This window comes from Prunus persica, chromosome G2, assembly GCF_000346465.2.
Source record: "Prunus persica cultivar Lovell chromosome G2, Prunus_persica_NCBIv2, whole genome shotgun sequence".
NCBI lineage: Eukaryota > Viridiplantae > Streptophyta > Magnoliopsida > Rosales > Rosaceae > Prunus > Prunus persica.
The window spans coordinates 23,592,489-23,609,822 of NC_034010.1; the positions used below are offsets into that span (position 1 = coordinate 23,592,489).

Below are 17,334 nucleotides of genomic sequence, written 5' to 3' on the forward strand. Positions count from 1 at the left end.
TTTAAATCGAGATGCTTTGAGGGAGAAGAAGAGGAAGACATTTTAAAAGGGTTTCGAGGAAAGTCTTAGAAAAGCTAAATTTTCAAAAAATGGAAGGAAGTTGAGTTGAAACACAATTATTCCAATCAGGCCTTGCAGAGGCAATATCTATAGATGAAAATGTGGCACTGTTTTCAGGATCCCAATATTTTCTCGCATCCCCATATTCTCTTTTTCTTGTCCAGATTCTAAAACTTCACGCTGCCTCCATAAATGTCTGTCGGCACTTTAAGGGTTTCAAGAACTATTTTCGTCAAAGCCGATCTTGCTTTTAGGATTTCACGGAGTTACTTTTTCAAAGAAATCTCGAGAACCTCACAAATTTCTGTGGTTAATTTGAAATTCATTGGATCTACCTATTCCTCTAATTTGTGTATAAATATGTTACTAACGAAATCTTCTTTGCAGAATACATCCAGTTTTCTCCAGTCTTCTCCATATCTAGTGATCAACATCCCCTTGTTTTCCTTATCAATGAGCACTCGATGTGCTTGAGAAGCGAGACTATCTCTAATCATCCATTTAGGAAGCAAAACTATCCCTGATCATGTTTTAGCTAGATCAGGGAACTGTAAGGATGACCACATGATCTAATCTCTTGAAGTTCTTCTAGGCTAGGAGATATGAGAGTTTGTTGTCCGTTATCTCACTAGTTTCCTTCCCTGATTTCTTACCTACCTTGCAATCAATATCACAATTCTTTGTATCTTTTCTTTCTTTTTACAACTCTCTGTTAATAAGGGATTTTATTTTTTTAGAACGAACATCTGAAGAATAAATCCATGTAGTGAACCTAACACTGAGGTTCTTTTTTCTTTTTTACAGAGACAGAAGAATTGTGATTTTTGCTCTTGCATGATATAACTAGATCATCAAGCATTACATTGTATTTGCTGAGCCGATACGAGCTTGAATGATATTTGAGCAAAGTTTCTCCCACCTAAGGATGTAAGTAATACTTTTGTTATTTCATGCTTGTACTCTTATTTTGATATTTTGTACGACATCCTTAAAGGTAACCAAATGGGGATGTTCTAGAAGAACGCCATGCAAGGGACTACTCCAGAAGAATGACTGGAATTATAGATCGTTCCAGAAGAACGACGTGTATTATGACCATTCCAGAAGAATGGCTTGTATCATTCTTATATGTATTCATGAATTATTAATGCAAATTTCACAGATTGCAAGTTGATTACATTGATAATACACTGCATAGATTAAAGTCTCATAAGAACATAACATAGGTATAGCAGTGATCAATATGATGCACGCCTGTTTCATAGCAAATGATATAGATTGAAGTCCCGGAAGGACAATCTATTAACATGTCAATATTAATAAGGTGCACGCCTAATGTGTAGCAAATTATATGATTTAAAGTCCCAGAATGACAATTAATTGACATGTATGTATTAATCTGTGGCATGCCTGCAACATGACAGATATATGGGTTCTAAATGTTCTAACTCTCTGAATAGAGATTATCTACGCCCTACTATAAAATAACGCTCAATTGGAGGTTAAGATCCACATTCTCACATAATTCATCCCATAAGAGATGTCAATCTATAAAGAAACAATAAAAGCCCCTGAAGTGGCTTGGGTACCCGAAAACAAAGAAATGCTATAATTAATGCATGTGCATGCACATGAGAATAATGGGATCACAAATTGATGAATGACAATTTTTGATTTTGGAGTAGCTACTCAAATCATCAATGGGCTGTGTTGATTGGAATCATGTTCTATTATTAAATGTCGACAACATTATTGGCCAAAAAATGAAAAAAGGCAATTCCATTACAGATGAGAATGAACGTGAAGGAACAAACCCATAGTACGAACCCCAAAAGATGTTAACCATGAAAGTTATACTTTGGTGTTTGGAATAAAAGATAAATATACTCAATTTATATGACATAATGTTTCTGGTAGAAACAAGGAATGTTGAGGTTCTCTATATTTACAGATGCAGCCGTGCCTTCTTATTGTACAATTACTGAGACCAACATGTTATCTTTAAGGGTTATTAAATGTAGTGAGCATATCGCCAGAAGCGATTCCCTAAAGATGTACAAGCAGAACAAATAGCTGGATATAAGGCTATATAATGTGTCATGAAGTGTAATCCCTTAAATAAAATCCATGAAGGATTGTAATCGCATGAAGCAAGTCTCTGAAGGACATGTGCCTGGAGCACAAATTTTGTACTCAATATTAATATGTATAAATTGCCTCAGTGAGTACATTAATTATGATATGGTTGCAATACATGAAAACTCCTGAAGAGTTGATAATTGATTAAAACTCCTGAAGAGTTCAAGAAATATTTGTCTCGGCCTAAAAATCGAGAATTATGCCAACGAGATTCTTGCTTATACTAAGAAAATATTGAAATATTTTTATGTGGATTATCCGTTGGGCACTTAAATGATTTTTCGGGAAATATACTAGACCAGACATTGTATTTTCCAGATAGAGCTCAGCTCCATCACTACCACTTTGGGATGATGTTAGACATATTTGATGTCATCTCTGCATAAAATAATATACGGGCATATTCTTTTCAAGTGAACTTACAAATAGCCCAGGTTTTTGTTTGATTCGCGGACTCTATAAATTTGTATGATTTATATAAAGATAGCTCACTGGAAATACATTTGCTTACTCAACTACATGAATTGTTGATGGCTACATCATTCACTAAATCCGAAAGATCTTCCCTTTAGAAAGATAGTCAAGAAGATATCAAGGGGAGCATCCAACAATATTACAAGATTGACTCACAGAAGCAGTGTCAACTATGACATTCAGAAAGATGATCAACAATATGGCTTAAAATATATTTTGCCAAGGATCAGGGGGAGTGTGCTGTCAATAAAAATCTTCACACCGTGTACTCTTTTTCCTTCGTCCAGGTTTTTATCCTACTGGGTTTTTCTTGACAAGGTTTTAACGAGGCAGTGTTGCACGTGTGTCAATATACACAAAATTTTAAGTTACACATGTTTATGTACTCTTTTTCCATTCGACCAGTTTTTGTCATACTGAGTTTTACTGCCAAGATTTTTAACGATGTATATTCCATACATTGTGGTCTCTAAAAAGGAGTGTTGTAAAGAAAGTAGTGGAGTCCACATAAAGAAAAGAAGAAAATAATATTCAAAAAGCTTAATGATGATGTTGGAAGCCATCCAATTTGCCTATAAATGGGCTTCCCATTGCTTAGCAAAACACACCAAGGGAGAAAAGAGGAAAGAAAGGAAGAGTGAAAGGGAAGAAGAGAGAGTGTGAAATCTGAGTGTTAGTAAGTTTTATCATCTGAGAGAATTCTATCAGTGCAAATACCAAAAGAACAAATATAATTTTTCTCCCAATATTCAATACTACTTTTCATATTCTAATTATTTTATTTTATTAACAACTTCGACATTCCAAAACATTTTAGCCAAAGATATAGGGGATCAATATCAGTGCAATGACATAGAAAAATGGATCACAAAGGTCGGAGACACGATTGCCTTGGAAGCGACCACGTGTCGACCTTCACAACCATGAGATCCCAAGTACTTGTGGTGGAGCAAAGCGGACGTGGCAACGCTCCTAAAAAATATCCAGCCCGGGAAGCCCCAGGCTCTCAGACATGTGTCCCGTGTGGACCCCGCACGCCGTAGATGATCAGCACAAGCGAGAATAAATCAAAACCGGTGGCCGAAAACGCTCCACGTCAGCTCTCCACCCAGAAACCAATGACGACCCTCCTTTTGATCGGGGCATAGCAAAGCAAAAGATATTTACTCAGGTTTTTCGCGGCTGTGAGCAAAAGCTCCTTCCTCTCACAATATTAATCCGAAGCTTCTCTGGCGAATTTCAAGGAAGATTTTTAGATTTTTTTTTTTTTTTTTTTAAGCTACCGTCTTCTTCTTCTTCTTCAGCTGAAGAGGATGAGGTAAAGTTTGAATCTTTTTGTTCTCTGCAACTTGAAAGTGTTAAACCCTATTTCACTTTGACTTTTGCTTTCTAGCTTAGCTCTGTGAAATTGTGAGGATTTAGCCGTGTGCTTTTGGCTTTTGGTAGAGTTCATGAAAATGGGTGAAGTTGTGGTTAGTGAGGATATGGAGACTGTGAAGAACGAGAAGAACATGGAGGAAGAAGAGAGTGGTGGTGGTGGTGGTGGTGGTAGTGGCTCTGCAGAGGTGGTGAGCTGGGGGAGCTATCTGCCGAAAATGGTGCTCAGGGTTCTTCTGGTTGAAGCCGATGATTCGACGCGTCAGATCATATCTGCGCTACTTCGAAAATGCAATTACAGAGGTTGATTGCTCTGTTCCCTCTTTCTGTATTTGAATTTCCGTTTTTTGGTTGTGAAAAATGCGATGATTTGACTTAATTTTGATATGAAGTTTCCTTCTTTTTCTCATTTAGTGAATTTTTTTATGACAATCAAGGTGTTGAAATGATATAATTGTGGTTGTTTGTAGTCATTTAAATGTTCGTAGAAAGTGTGGATCTTCACTTTCTGAAATATACCGTCTGTGTGTGTTTGGATTAAGCAGTTGTTGCTGTTGGTGATGGATTAAAGGCATGGGAGGTCATAAAGGGGAAACATCATAAGATAGATCTTATATTAACTGAAGCAGAGCTACCGTCAATATCCGGATTTGCGCTCCTTACTTTAATCATGGAGCATGACATGTGCAAGAACATCCCTGTGATAAGTATGTTACTCTTACCTAACAATGTGCTCTTTCTTCCCTATAGTTGTTGGTCTGAAAATGGATTATGAAACAGTCCTTTTAATGTCCTCTCTTTCTTACTTATAGTTGTTGGTCCGAAAATGGTATGCGAAGCTAACCTTTTATGATGACCGTGCAGTGATGTCCTCTCAGGATGCTATTAGCACGGTTTTGAAATGCATGCTAAAAGGTGCAGCTGACTATCTCATTAAGCCTGTCAGGAGGAATGAGTTGAGGAACCTTTGGCAGCATGTTTGGAGAAGGCAAACTGTATGATCCATTTTTCCACTTTGCCCAATTTATTGGATTGGTTATCTTTATTTAATTTCTGCAGTGATTATTAAAGTTTAAATGATACATATCTTCTTCTTTCTTTATATTTTCTATCAACAGATTGGTGCACAAGCTCCTCAAAACTCAACTGTTCCACAGCATAAAGCTGAAGCCACTTCTGAGAATAATGGAGCAAGTAAACATTCAAATGATTATGCAGTTTCTATGCGAGGAAATACGGAATGCAGTGAGAAAGGAAGTGAAGCCCAAGTAAGTATATTTAATTAATATAGCGATTTTGCCGTCGCTCATTTGTTCAAGGGCATTAATTCTGCTTGAATCTCTATAATCTCTTTCATGATACATGTCATGCTTTTAGGGGTACGCATAAATGTTCTATTGCTAACGTATGCCAGTTTCTCATCTCAAATTCAGTACATCTCAGATAAGGAAAGTGTCAATTGTCAAATGTAGTACATCTCAGATAATATGTCAATAAGTATCAATTGTTTTTTTCCCATGTTAACTTGCCTAATTGAATTAAAAAATAATAGCTTTTTAGAAGTATGTATCCAGGATTATGCATATGTGAGGTCAGTTGTTGCTTGAGAAAATTTCCTACTTCGAGAATAGGTTGGTTCCATGGAGTTTCATATACAAACGGCATGTTTGTCTACCTCTTGTGCAGAGTTCTTGTACAACGCCTTTCTTGGGAGCTGAGAGTGCATACATGCAAAATATGCAGGATATTTCACAACTAAAGTATGGGAGTGCTTCTAATTTGAGCAATACAGATATGGAAAGGCTTGAAGAGTGCGCTAGGCTAGCGAAGGAATCTGTTATGCATGAGAGTGAAGCAAAAGGTACGCCATATCTTCTTGCTTCCTCTCTATTTTTGTTTGTAGTTTTTTCTTCTTTCAGTAATTTTTTAGCATGGGGTATCTGACAAGCCATTGGTTGCAGAGAAGTCGGGTACATTTGGATCAGATGAAGCACCTTTGAATGGTCATACCTCAACTGCTATAAGACTGAGAGAGGACCATGCTTCTGCTATAAAAATGGTTGAAGGTGAAGGTATCCTACCAGAAAGTTACAAAGGAAATGCTAACATCTCTAGTGAAACTCACAGCTGCTCTTATGAACTGGATGAACCATCCAGTGGAGCTATTGACTTCATTGGCACCTTTGACAATCCACCCAAGTGCACTGTTGGACACCCTAAGAGTAGAGAGGATGGTACAAAGCACATGGGATGTGCTCCACAATTGGAACTTTCTTTGAGAAGTGGTCTGGGTAGTTCAAACAAGCAAGCGAGTGACGAAAGGCCTTTGCTGAACCATTCTGATGCTTCTGCCTTTTCATGGTGAGTACTTTTGTTCCCTGTCCGTTGTTAAACTTGAGAGATGATGAGAGAAAAATAAAGCATGTGTTTGTGGTTTTTTCTTTTGGCTCCCTGTTTATTTGTCTGAAATGCAGTTATCAATTTGGTGAATGAAGATATATATATATATATATATATATATATATGATAGTGATTTTGATGTGAGAAATCATTTATCAGTAATAGTGACTATTACAGTGGTAATGCTGTTGGGTAGCAGTAAAGCTAATGGTAGAGATTTCGGAGATTTCGGAGAGTTGCAATAATGACGTAAATTAATTGACCTCTCATTTACAATGAAAGGATGATCAATTCAATAGTAATAAAACAAGTAGCCAACTGTATTTGTTGCTTACAATAATATAGAATCCTATGACCCTCCCTAAGAAAGAGAACAAAATTTGAATAACTTGTAACTTGTTCAAATTTTAAATGCAAACTAGTGGTTATATCACTGATTTTTCTGATCAAATTAATGTGCATGCAGGTATAATAATAGCAAGACAGTGCAATCCCTTTTCCCAACATTTCCCAGTACTAAATCAGAGGTTGCAAGTAAATCCCATGATAGCCAAGAAATGTCTACCTTGGTATCTTGTCAAACTGCCCAAGCTGATATATCTTTTCCAGGTCCTCAACTTGGGATGATTGGGGTAAGGTCTGATAATATTTGTGCTGGATACGATCATTCTTTCCCATCCTTGTTTGTTAGACAATCAGATTTAACCCCGACATGGAGTACCAAATCAGTTTGCCATGGAGCACAGTCCTTCCCTGTGAATACTTCAAATCATTCAAATCCCGAAATTCAGCACTCAGAACAAGAATGTCACCTGTCTGATAAAACTACCTATAAATCTTTTGACCAAACCGTGCATAAACAGAACAAACTGGAGCGCATGGAGGAATCTAGACCTGGCTCTCCTGCTACTGGGCAGAGTGCTTGTAGTAGTTTGGGCAATGCAGTTGGCAATAATATTGGTAGCGGCGCATATGGAAGCAATTGTACTAGCAATGATGGAGATGCCTTGGCTGTGGCTAGTGAGATTACCGTGGCTTCTGAGAGCTTGAATGGCAGTGGTCACTATGTTCATGAGGGACTTGGAGGAGCTGATTCTCTTCGTTCCAGCCAAAGGGAAGCAGCTCTGACTAAGTTCCGACTGAAGCGGAAAGATCGATGCTTTGAGAAGAAGGTATTATCATCTTCTTTAAATTTTGCAATCATTCTTGACGCTTGTTGGCATTTGAGGCTGGACACAACCCATGTTTATGGAAAAGTTTGGTTTAACTGCATTTGCAATTATTCTTGTTCTACAATAGGCTTCTGACTACCACTAGTAGTACCAAGTACCAACTTGGATACTTCAATTTTACATTTTAGATTGAATAACCGCTCTGATAAACCTAGATTTGGAAACCTCCAATTTTTGAGTTGCTAATACCAAACCACACACAATAACTCATATCATCATAAGATGTTTTCATTCCCTTAACATCTCATGTTTATATGCAGGTCCGATACCAAAGCCGGAAACTACTGGCAGAGCAGCGGCCCAGGGTGAAAGGTCAGTTTGTGCATCGGGCGCAGACTGATTCTCCAACTGCAGATGCTGCTGTTGAGTTATAACACTGAGTTCTGGCGCCTTCCACTGAACATGGGTTTAGTTTAAAGCGAAGAATCTTTGGTTTGTGTGGTGCAGGATTCCTTCTATATTCTTGAAGCTTTTGTAAAGAAGCACAGAATGATGCAGTGAATGCTGAAGACTACAATTTGCAGGTTTCTTTGGCATCATTGCCATTGGGTTTTTGTTTTAGTTTGGGATTAGAAAAGAGGTAGTGCTGTAATTAGGTATCGGTTTTATCTCTACATAGTATGCTTCGTAATGCATGCACCTCATATAAGTGATTGTAGTTAGAGAGGTTTAATGCTCTATAATATATATATATATATATATATTTTTTTTTTTTTGGTCGAATGGTATAATAATTTGCATCAAAATGTTGTTTTGCCTGTTGGATATTTTCTCCACCTCGCTTGCTTTCTCTTCTTTTCACTCCACATTTGTGGGAAAGAGTCTGAGTCTTGTCCCCATGCCTTTCCCAGAAAAATAATGAGAGAAAAAGGAGCTTTAAAGGCTGTATAGCACTAACCACTTAACCAATTAAGTTAAGGAAAAAGCTTGATTTATTAAAATTGAGGAGCGGCTCCTTTTTACCACCAATGTTGTTTTGATACTTAGTCAATCGTGATTCCATTGGTTTTAAAGAAGAGCTCAATCTTAAGTCAATTGATACAAATGCAAGAAAGGTCAACATTTACTTTTGATCTTAGCATGGGAGATGAAATGGGGGTCCATGTGACGTGTCTGCAATATGTAACACGCGGGATGACGAGGCAGGACCCAACAAAAGGCAAGCATGTGGCGATGGCAAAACAGAGCCACCTACTGTCTCCATGCAGATACATACAACTTCCAGGACTTATCCTTGTGTTGGTAAAGTGCAGTACGTACGTAAGCTAAAGCTAAGGCTTCCCCTCTAGAGAGATACAGAAGCTTTCCCCATCTCAAATTTTATACATGAAAAACAAAAATATATTAAGTGGAGATAATTAAAATGGCTAAGTAGCTTACTCTTCTTGTTGAATTCGCTTTGCTTATTTTTGTTCTAGTTTAGAAACAAAGGAAACAAAAAGGGTATAAAATTGTAAAAAGGACCATCCCAAGCGGTAGTGGGTCGGCCTTTTGAAATCTCCCACTTTCACTTGAAGTTGGTTTCTTTGAAAAGCTTTTGGGAGCTTAGGCTAATACTTAACCACAAAGCAACTTGGCTATTGCCATTACCAGTCAAGAAAAGGGAGAAAAAGAAATTAAAGTTGATTAGAGCTGATGCGCTCTCTATTTTGCACTCGAGTTTAAATTATTTTTTTCATAGTTTAAATAAATAGAGAAATATAATGTGTTCCATAAAACCACTAAAATGTTCATTTAATAACTAGTTAACCTATTTTTTGTTGACCACATTATTGGATTTAAGTTCAAAAGAAAAACATAAACTATGTGATAAAACATGGGGATTATCCGAAGGAATAATATAAAGGGCACAAGAAGTAATAACAAAGCACCCATGGTTTCAAATCAAATTAGAAAAAGACTGAGAATAGTTCTCTAGAGAGCAAAACCCAACTCTCTCCCTTTCTTTTTCCATCACCTTTTCTGTTCCAATTGTCACACAGATTCTTCCTCCTTCAACTTTTTCTCTCCAGCACTTGCCACATCCATGACAAAGGAGCACCCTCCAGATAAAACCCATCACCACCTCCCTAAAATGACCGAAGAAGAAGATCATAAAAAAAACCCCACCACAAAAAAACGATACATGGCTTCCTCACCAATTTACACCAGCGGCCCCTACAGATCCATCTGCACCTGCCTCTCCATCTTCCTCCTCCTCGCCGGCGTCACCGCCCTCACGCTCTGGCTCGTCTACCGCCCCCACAAACCCCAGTTCACCGTCGTCGGCGCCGCCGTCTACGACCTCAACGCCACTTCCCCTCCCCTCATCTCCACCACCATGCAGTTCACCCTCGTCACCCACAACCCCAACCGCCGCGTGTCCATCTACTACGACCGCCTCTACGCCTTCGTGTCGTACAAGAACCAGGCGATCACACCACAGGTGGCCCTGCCGTCGCTGGTGCACGAGCATCGGAGCACGGTGGCGGTGTCGCCGGTGCTGGGCGGCAGGGCGGTGCCGGTGTCGTTGGAGGTGGTGAACGGGCTAACGATGGACGAGGCGTACGGCGTGGTGGGGCTGAGGGTGGTGGTGATGGGGAGGCTGCGGTGGAAGGCCGGTGCGATAAGGACTGCGCATTATGGGGTTTATGTCAAGTGTGATGTTTTGGTTGGGTTGAAGAGAGGGTTTGTGGGTCAAGTTCCTTTGCTTGGAAATCCTTCATGTCAAGTTGATATATGATAACTTGTTTAATTTTCATGTCACTTGAATATGTTTCCTTTTCTTTTTATTGTACTTATGATCATCCCAAGTTTTTTTGTTCTTCATTTCCCTTTGAATCTGTAAGAGTAATTAATCAATTTGAGCTCTGCATATCTCCAATTTTGCTTTGATTTTGGTTTGAGTGTTCACTATTGGCATTGCCACATGGCGTGGGTGTGTGTTTTCCATGCAGTTGATTAGGTAACATTTGTCTTTACTCTCTAAAAATACTTATTTCTTTAAATATTTAATATTCATAGTGGAGCATTCTTTTAAATTCATATAACAACAACAACATTCAAGGTGGAGCAATATAAGCCCTACTTTTAGTTCTATTATTTTTTGTTTTTAGATAACGCATTTAAGGATACTGCTTGCCTTCTTTTTTCGGGAGGAGATTTCCTATAAATTACGCACACATCTGCAAAAATAATTCAACTAGAGGTATTGTAGTTTCTTGGAGTGAAAGGAGGACCATGACATAGGGCATGTATAATAAAGTGAGGTCCATCTATGACAATGGAGGTATGGCTTGGTTCACATATTGTAACATGAATGGGCATATTTTTGTAATTATCTGCATCTGCATGTATGTACTCTGATTGAGTTGAATGGGCATCGAATCGAATTCTCCAAATTCCCTCTTCCATGCATCTGTCGATGCTTTGATTGTTTATTTATTCTGAGTGTCTAGTGCATGCAGCATGCAGCAGAGCTTAAGGGCATCAGATTCACATCTTAATTAAAGTAGCTAGCTACTTAATTAATCAATCTTGAACCTAAACCAATCAACGAGAACTTAACATGGGATCACTTTTCAACTTGTAAGGAGAAAAATAAAAAAGCACAAACATAAAAGGGGATAAGAAAGAAAAAGATATATGTGAATTTAATCAACTTGTTGGATAAATGATTCTCGTTTAATTTGCACGAGTAATTCTATATTGAGCGTCTTATCTAAGACCTTTAGATCTTTTAATTGCTAGATCAAACTAACTAATTTGATCCAATAAGAATCTCACTGTAGAATTCTACCCATTTCCATACAGTACAGCTCTCGACTGGTTTACAATCAAATGCTGAGCTGCTTCCAATTTCACAAGTCTGCAGACAAAATTCAAGTGACAAATCTGGGCTTTGTTGAAAAACTACAACAAGTATTTATAGGCCCTTTTGATCAGCAAATGGGCTTAGCCTACACACATGCAGCCCTGTCACGTGACTCATCATGACCCATCCAGGATCCATCTATCTATGGACCACGTGCGCTCTCTTTGATCCATTCCATGCAAATTGCAGTGCATGCATGCAGGAGAGCAGATCAGTCTGTTTTCTTCAAGGCTTTGTTCTTTCTCCTCAAAAAGATGACAACTTTTATGTACGTACTGGTAATGAAACCCATCTGAAATTTACTATTTCCCTCTCCATATTTTATCGGTTGAAGCTTACCCATAACTTCAACACTCACAATTTCACAACACACAAAGAGATTAATAATATCCAACTTCCAAGATCAAAATTGAAACCTCTTCTTCTCCCCTCTTTTCTTGTCAGATCTTTTGGTCTAATTTATACCCAAAAAAATAAAAATATACCAGCAATTCAGAACTCCTTTATTGGTTGTATAACCTATAAATGTTTAGAATAAAACCCAAAAACAGAGATGCAACCTGGGTTGCATGTTTTACTAATTTTGGTTTCATTAAAATTGTTGGTTTGACATGATTTTCGTTCAAGAAATTGTGGGAGGGATCCAAGTGTTTTTGGGTTGTATTGTAGTCTTGTTTGATAGGTCGTTCTGTCGCAAGAATTCTATAATGAGAGCTTTATATATGGTCCTTAGAGCATCTTCAGTGCGTGGTTGTATAATGAGGTGTATGTTAAATATACATAATTTGTTATCGGAATTACCTGCAATGGGAAGGTGTAAACAATTGTAAATTTGCATCACAACCGTGAGATGCAAATTTAGATACACATGTACATTCTTTTTTACATCTCTTCTGAGGCTTTGTAGATTTCTTAAGAATTGATGTTGGTTATAATGGACAGGTGGTTTGTCTCTTTGTACGAACTTGAACTATGGGCCTACATGAGAAAATGTGAGAAAGAGTGATAAAAGTTGAGATCCCTTTATATCTTTAGAGGTTATAAATATGATTTTTGCTCCAATAGAAACAATCTAAATGTAAAGATGTATAATTGATTTTGCTCTGAATAATTATAAAATAACTCGATTACGTCGTTGTAGTGCTCTTGTGTTGCGGTGGGTGCTCTGTCTTGGGGCCCATAAACTTCGTCATTATGAGCTTTTGAATAGAATCTCAAGTCCGCCCAAACATCTTTGTCGTTTTGAGGTTTGGAAGATAGAATCTCTATCTTATCCACCCAAATAACTTAAATTTGACAATGCAATACAAGACCGTAATTAAACACATGATTAACAAAATTACCAAAAACTAAAGGACCCAAAAAAAAACCAACATTCTGGTTTTTGGATGCCCAAACTGACCAACAAAGATTCAAATTGGCTGCCAAAATCAGAAACACAGAAAGGACTAATTAAATATAAAAAATTTATGTACAACTTTCTTTTATCGATCAAAAAAAAAGATTCGAATTTAAAACCTCTTTTAATATTTAAAAAAAAATACTTAATTATCTCAATGTCACTCTTTTTGAACCGTCATTCCATTATAATCTATAGACACCCCCCACAAAAATAAGATCTATATAGAGGGAGTAAAGAAATCGTCAAAATGGCAGTGACATGAAAAAACAGCCAATCATGATGAGACGCAGATCGCTAAATCATAACCAGCAAGCATCATTAATTAAGGTGCTACAATCCAACAAAGCCTACTTAATGACTCTGTATTCTAATGTGAATTTCATCAGAAAATAGAAACAAACTGGTAAAGTATAATATTGTTATTGTGGATCGGTTTGTCTATGTTAAATTAATCTGTCTGTTAACAGACCCGACAAAGTTTGCCACGACCTTGAGACCCGTGTGAGCTCCGCCACCAACTCAAAATATAGCGTTGACTGAAACTTGATCTGAGTTTTGACCTTTGAGTCGGTTGCTGTACAAATACTTGTAGTTGCATTTGGAAGATCTGGTGGAGGATAAAAGGGTAGTTTCCACGGATGCAGTTGAAATTGTTGACGCTGCAGAGCTCCATTTGAAGCTAGTCCTAAATATATATAATACTCTCAAGGCCACAAGGTTTTGATGCAGAAGCTGCTGCTGGTGCCCATCTGAGTCTTTTTTCGTACGCCACAGCAACTGCCACTGCCATAAGTAGCTAAAGACTAAAAGGTAAGATTCTGAGTCCTTAAAACCTCTTACTTTCTGTTAATATCCTGATGATCAACTTCCTCTGTATTTCATCTTTTTTATGGATGTTCTTTCTCATTCTTGTGAACTCATAAAGCTTGTGTTTTTTATTTTTTTCATGAGAGAGAGAGAGAGAGAGAGAGAGCTGTGGCTGAGATGGTTTGATCGTCTTGTAGGCTTTACACCAAAGATATATAGTTTATTGGGTTTCTTTTAGATTGTGATTTGCATATTTACTTTGGTGTTGATCATATATTTGATTGGGGTCTGCTTGCACATTTGTCAAAGGCCTTTGAGATGAATGTTTTGGCATATCAACATTTCTGCTTGCAGTGTACCTGCAGTAACAATTTTGTGATTTTGATCAATTAATCTGATCCGATCATATAGCTTGCTATTTTTTTGTTGGTTCTGATTTGACGCTAAGAGTTCCTCCTGGCAACCCTAACACACTCTAAGATACTATTTTCAAACCTGCTCCTATGGTTGTTGGTTTGGCTAAATTGCCTTCTTGTAGTAGTTTCATGGGTCCTTAGTTTTCGAGTCCATATCCCATAATGAAAATGCAACTATACCTCCTAATTTGGGTGCGATTGAGCTTCACTAGTTGTTTTGAATCATGTCAGGGTTGTAGCTGGTAGTTTGGGTACAATTGAGCTTCAATAGTTTTTCGAACTACATTGGGGATGTGAGAAATTGGAGTTGGAGGAGAGAATCATTCTTTTTTTCTTTCTAATTTCTATTTCCATATTTTGAATAGAAATATGGAGGATGAGATAGTTTTGGAAGCTACTAATTAGAAACTTTGTAAGCTTCATCCTCATAAAAGTAATTTGGCAAGCTTTGCTCCCTCCTAAGGTTACTAAGGACAGTGGATAGGCGTATAAAATAGCAGTTTTTCTTTGAGAAAGCCAATACTTTAATTTCACCCAGTAAGTCTAACATCCTTATTGTGTGTTTGGAAAAGTAGGGATATTGAGAAAGATTAAAGTTTCGGAGTTAATGAGGTTCTAGAAGTCTGTCTCAGTAAAGACCTGTTTTGTATTCTATAGGATGAGTCATTTAAAAGGAATTGCCAGGGTTGATTGTTAAGTCTACAAATTGTAGTGGCTGCAAGCATTTCAAGTCCAGCCAGAAAAATGATTACCAGAATTCCTTCCCTTGATTAGCATCTTTTCTTTGTTTTTACTGGTTTTTTCAATAGCTTGAGTTGTTTGTTTTAGCATGTCTTCATTGCACTTCTGTTTTCAAAGAGATATGAGGTTGCAGGAAATTGTAGTTATTTTGAATAGAGTTAACAATACACTTGTATGCTCTGTTCTCTTTTTAGTGCTCTGGTCTTAAGTTAGTCAAAATGTTCTTCTGTATTGTGTTACAAATGAACATTTCCTGCTTAAGCATATGCTTGTATAAATGATGCATGTTTTTTGTTAGCTAAGATGACAGCAAGATAATGTAATGTTATTGCGGTTTTTTATTGTCCTATTTCAAAACCTTTTGTCTTGCTACTTTCCGTACTTACAGTATTAAGCATTCTTTTAATGGGTTCTTTTTGTGAATTTTCAGATGGAAGCACAAAATACTAATCATGCACAGGTTATTGAGATCCATCGAGATGGTCATGATGGTGAGACGAGTGTTGGTGGGAGTAAGATTTGTGGGGAAGCACCATGTGGACTCTCGGATGCTAGATCCGTCTCTAAAGATGCCAAAGAGCGATCAGCCTCCATGCGCAAGCTCTTAATTGCAGTGGTACTTTGTGTTCTGTTCATGGCTGTTGAGATTGCTGGTGGCATTGAAGCCAATAGTTTAGCAATATTGACAGATGCAGCACATTTGCTCTCGGACGTTGCAGCCTTTGCCATATCCTTGTTCTCTATGTGGGCTGCTGGTTGGGAAGCCACTCCCCGTCAGTCCTATGGGTTTTTTAGGATTGAAATTCTTGGTGCCCTGGTTTCCATCCAGATGATATGGTTACTTGCTGGGATATTGGTGTATGAAGCCATAGATAGAATGATTCATCCGACATCTGAGGTGAATGGCTTTCTAATGTTTCTTGTTGCCACATTTGGTCTAGTGGTTAATATAGCTATGGCCATTCTGTTGGGCCATGATCATGGGCATGGGCACGGGCACGGACATGATGGACATGATGGACATGATCACGGTCACAGTCATGGAATGACAATTTCTACTCATGATCATCATGCTCATGATCATGAGGAACACTCACATGAACATGAGCACCTTCACACTCATGAAGATCATAAAAATCATCATGCTGATGAAGATCATGGACACCATCATGCTGATGAAGCTCATGCAGAGCCACTGTTGGATAAGCCAAAAGATGGACTTGGGCAGAAGAAGCAAAGGAACATAAATCTACAGGGAGCTTATCTCCATGTGCTTGGGGACTCTGTTCAAAGTATCGGGGTAATGATTGGAGGGGCAATCATATGGTACAAGCCTGAGTGGAAGATAGTCGATTTGATTTGCACTCTAATCTTTTCGGTCATTGTTTTGGGGACAACGATCAATATGATGCGGAACATACTTGATGTGCTGATGGAGAGCACACCGAGAGAGATTGATGCGACAAAACTTGAAGAGGGGTTGCTGGAGATGGATGAAGTGGTGGCTATCCATGAGCTGCATATATGGGCTATCACAGTGGGGAAAGTCCTGCTGGCTTGCCATGTGAAAATCAGACCAGAAGCAAACGCAGACATGGTGCTGGACGATGTGATAGATTATATCAGAAGGGAGCATAACATCAGCCATGTGACCATACAAATTGAGCGTTAGAGGGATGTTTGGACAAGATGCTCATAGAGGAAAGGTCTTTAAATTGGTTATATGGCTGCATATTCTCTTCTTAAAAGGGGTTTAGAGTTTTAGCATCAAGATTGTATTTAGGCAGGACAGTGGTCACACTGCTCACATGTTTCTTCTTTTCTTAAGAAAGTTGCATGTTTGGTGCTCCTGAGTACTTGATATTTGGTATTCAAGCAATAGAGTGATTGGTTTCATGAGCATTTCCTGGAGCCTTACTGTCACAAGCTTACAAGGGGGTAATGGTTCTCTTTCAGTTAGCTGATATATTAAAGAAGTAAATAATGCACAACAATAGTACGGTGCACAACAGTTGGATTGGTTTGTAACAGTTTGTGTAGCTTTGTAATGTTTGTCTTACAATCTGAGTGGCCGATTTTTCTACGGCACACATACAAACTAAGTATGAAGGGCAACAAATGACCAATCAGATGGTGTATTATACCTTTAAAGTGGTGTTACATTACTCAACTGACCAAATGTACCATTCAATAGACCAAATGTACCACTCAATGCGCCATGAGGACTCAACTCAACCGATGTAATATTTTCCGGTATTCATATTGAGGACGAGTTGGTGTTATAGCCGAACCCAAATCTGAACCCTTGAGTGATATAGGGTTTCATTTTCTTGCAAATTTGTCTAAATTTTAGGTAAAATACTATCCAACCTAAAAGGGAACAATACACACACACAAGGGCTTTGGTGAGTGCTCTTAGATTGATTCGATTGT

At 38.1% G+C, this 17,334-nt stretch overlaps 3 protein-coding genes across 4 annotated transcripts; all 3 read left to right on the forward strand.

Moving 5' to 3' along the window:
* LOC18787728 (two-component response regulator-like APRR9) lies at positions 3,816–8,447 on the forward strand. 2 transcript variants are annotated; one of them, XM_020557557.1, is made up of 9 exons: positions 3,821–3,991; positions 4,120–4,353; positions 4,596–4,757; positions 4,915–5,045; positions 5,169–5,318; positions 5,737–5,911; positions 6,012–6,411; positions 6,917–7,622; positions 7,943–8,447. In XM_020557557.1, exons 2-9 carry the CDS (start codon positions 4,125–4,127, stop codon positions 8,054–8,056), a joined length of 2,067 nt encoding a protein of 688 aa, XP_020413146.1. In that variant the 5' UTR covers positions 3,821–3,991; positions 4,120–4,124; the 3' UTR covers positions 8,057–8,447. The 2 variants fall into 2 exon arrangements, with proteins under 2 accessions (XP_007218143.2, XP_020413146.1); XM_007218081.2 differs by having other exon boundaries at positions 3,816–4,353; positions 5,794–5,911.
* LOC18784755 (NDR1/HIN1-like protein 12) lies at positions 9,528–10,555 on the forward strand. The gene has a single exon (XM_007218315.2). It carries the CDS (start codon positions 9,709–9,711, stop codon positions 10,402–10,404), a length of 696 nt encoding a protein of 231 aa, XP_007218377.2. The 5' UTR covers positions 9,528–9,708; the 3' UTR covers positions 10,405–10,555.
* Positions 13,454–17,071, forward strand: LOC18784971 (metal tolerance protein 1). The gene is made up of 2 exons (XM_007218021.2): positions 13,454–13,747; positions 15,332–17,071. Exon 2 carries the CDS (start codon positions 15,332–15,334, stop codon positions 16,571–16,573), a length of 1,242 nt encoding a protein of 413 aa, XP_007218083.1. The 5' UTR covers positions 13,454–13,747; the 3' UTR covers positions 16,574–17,071.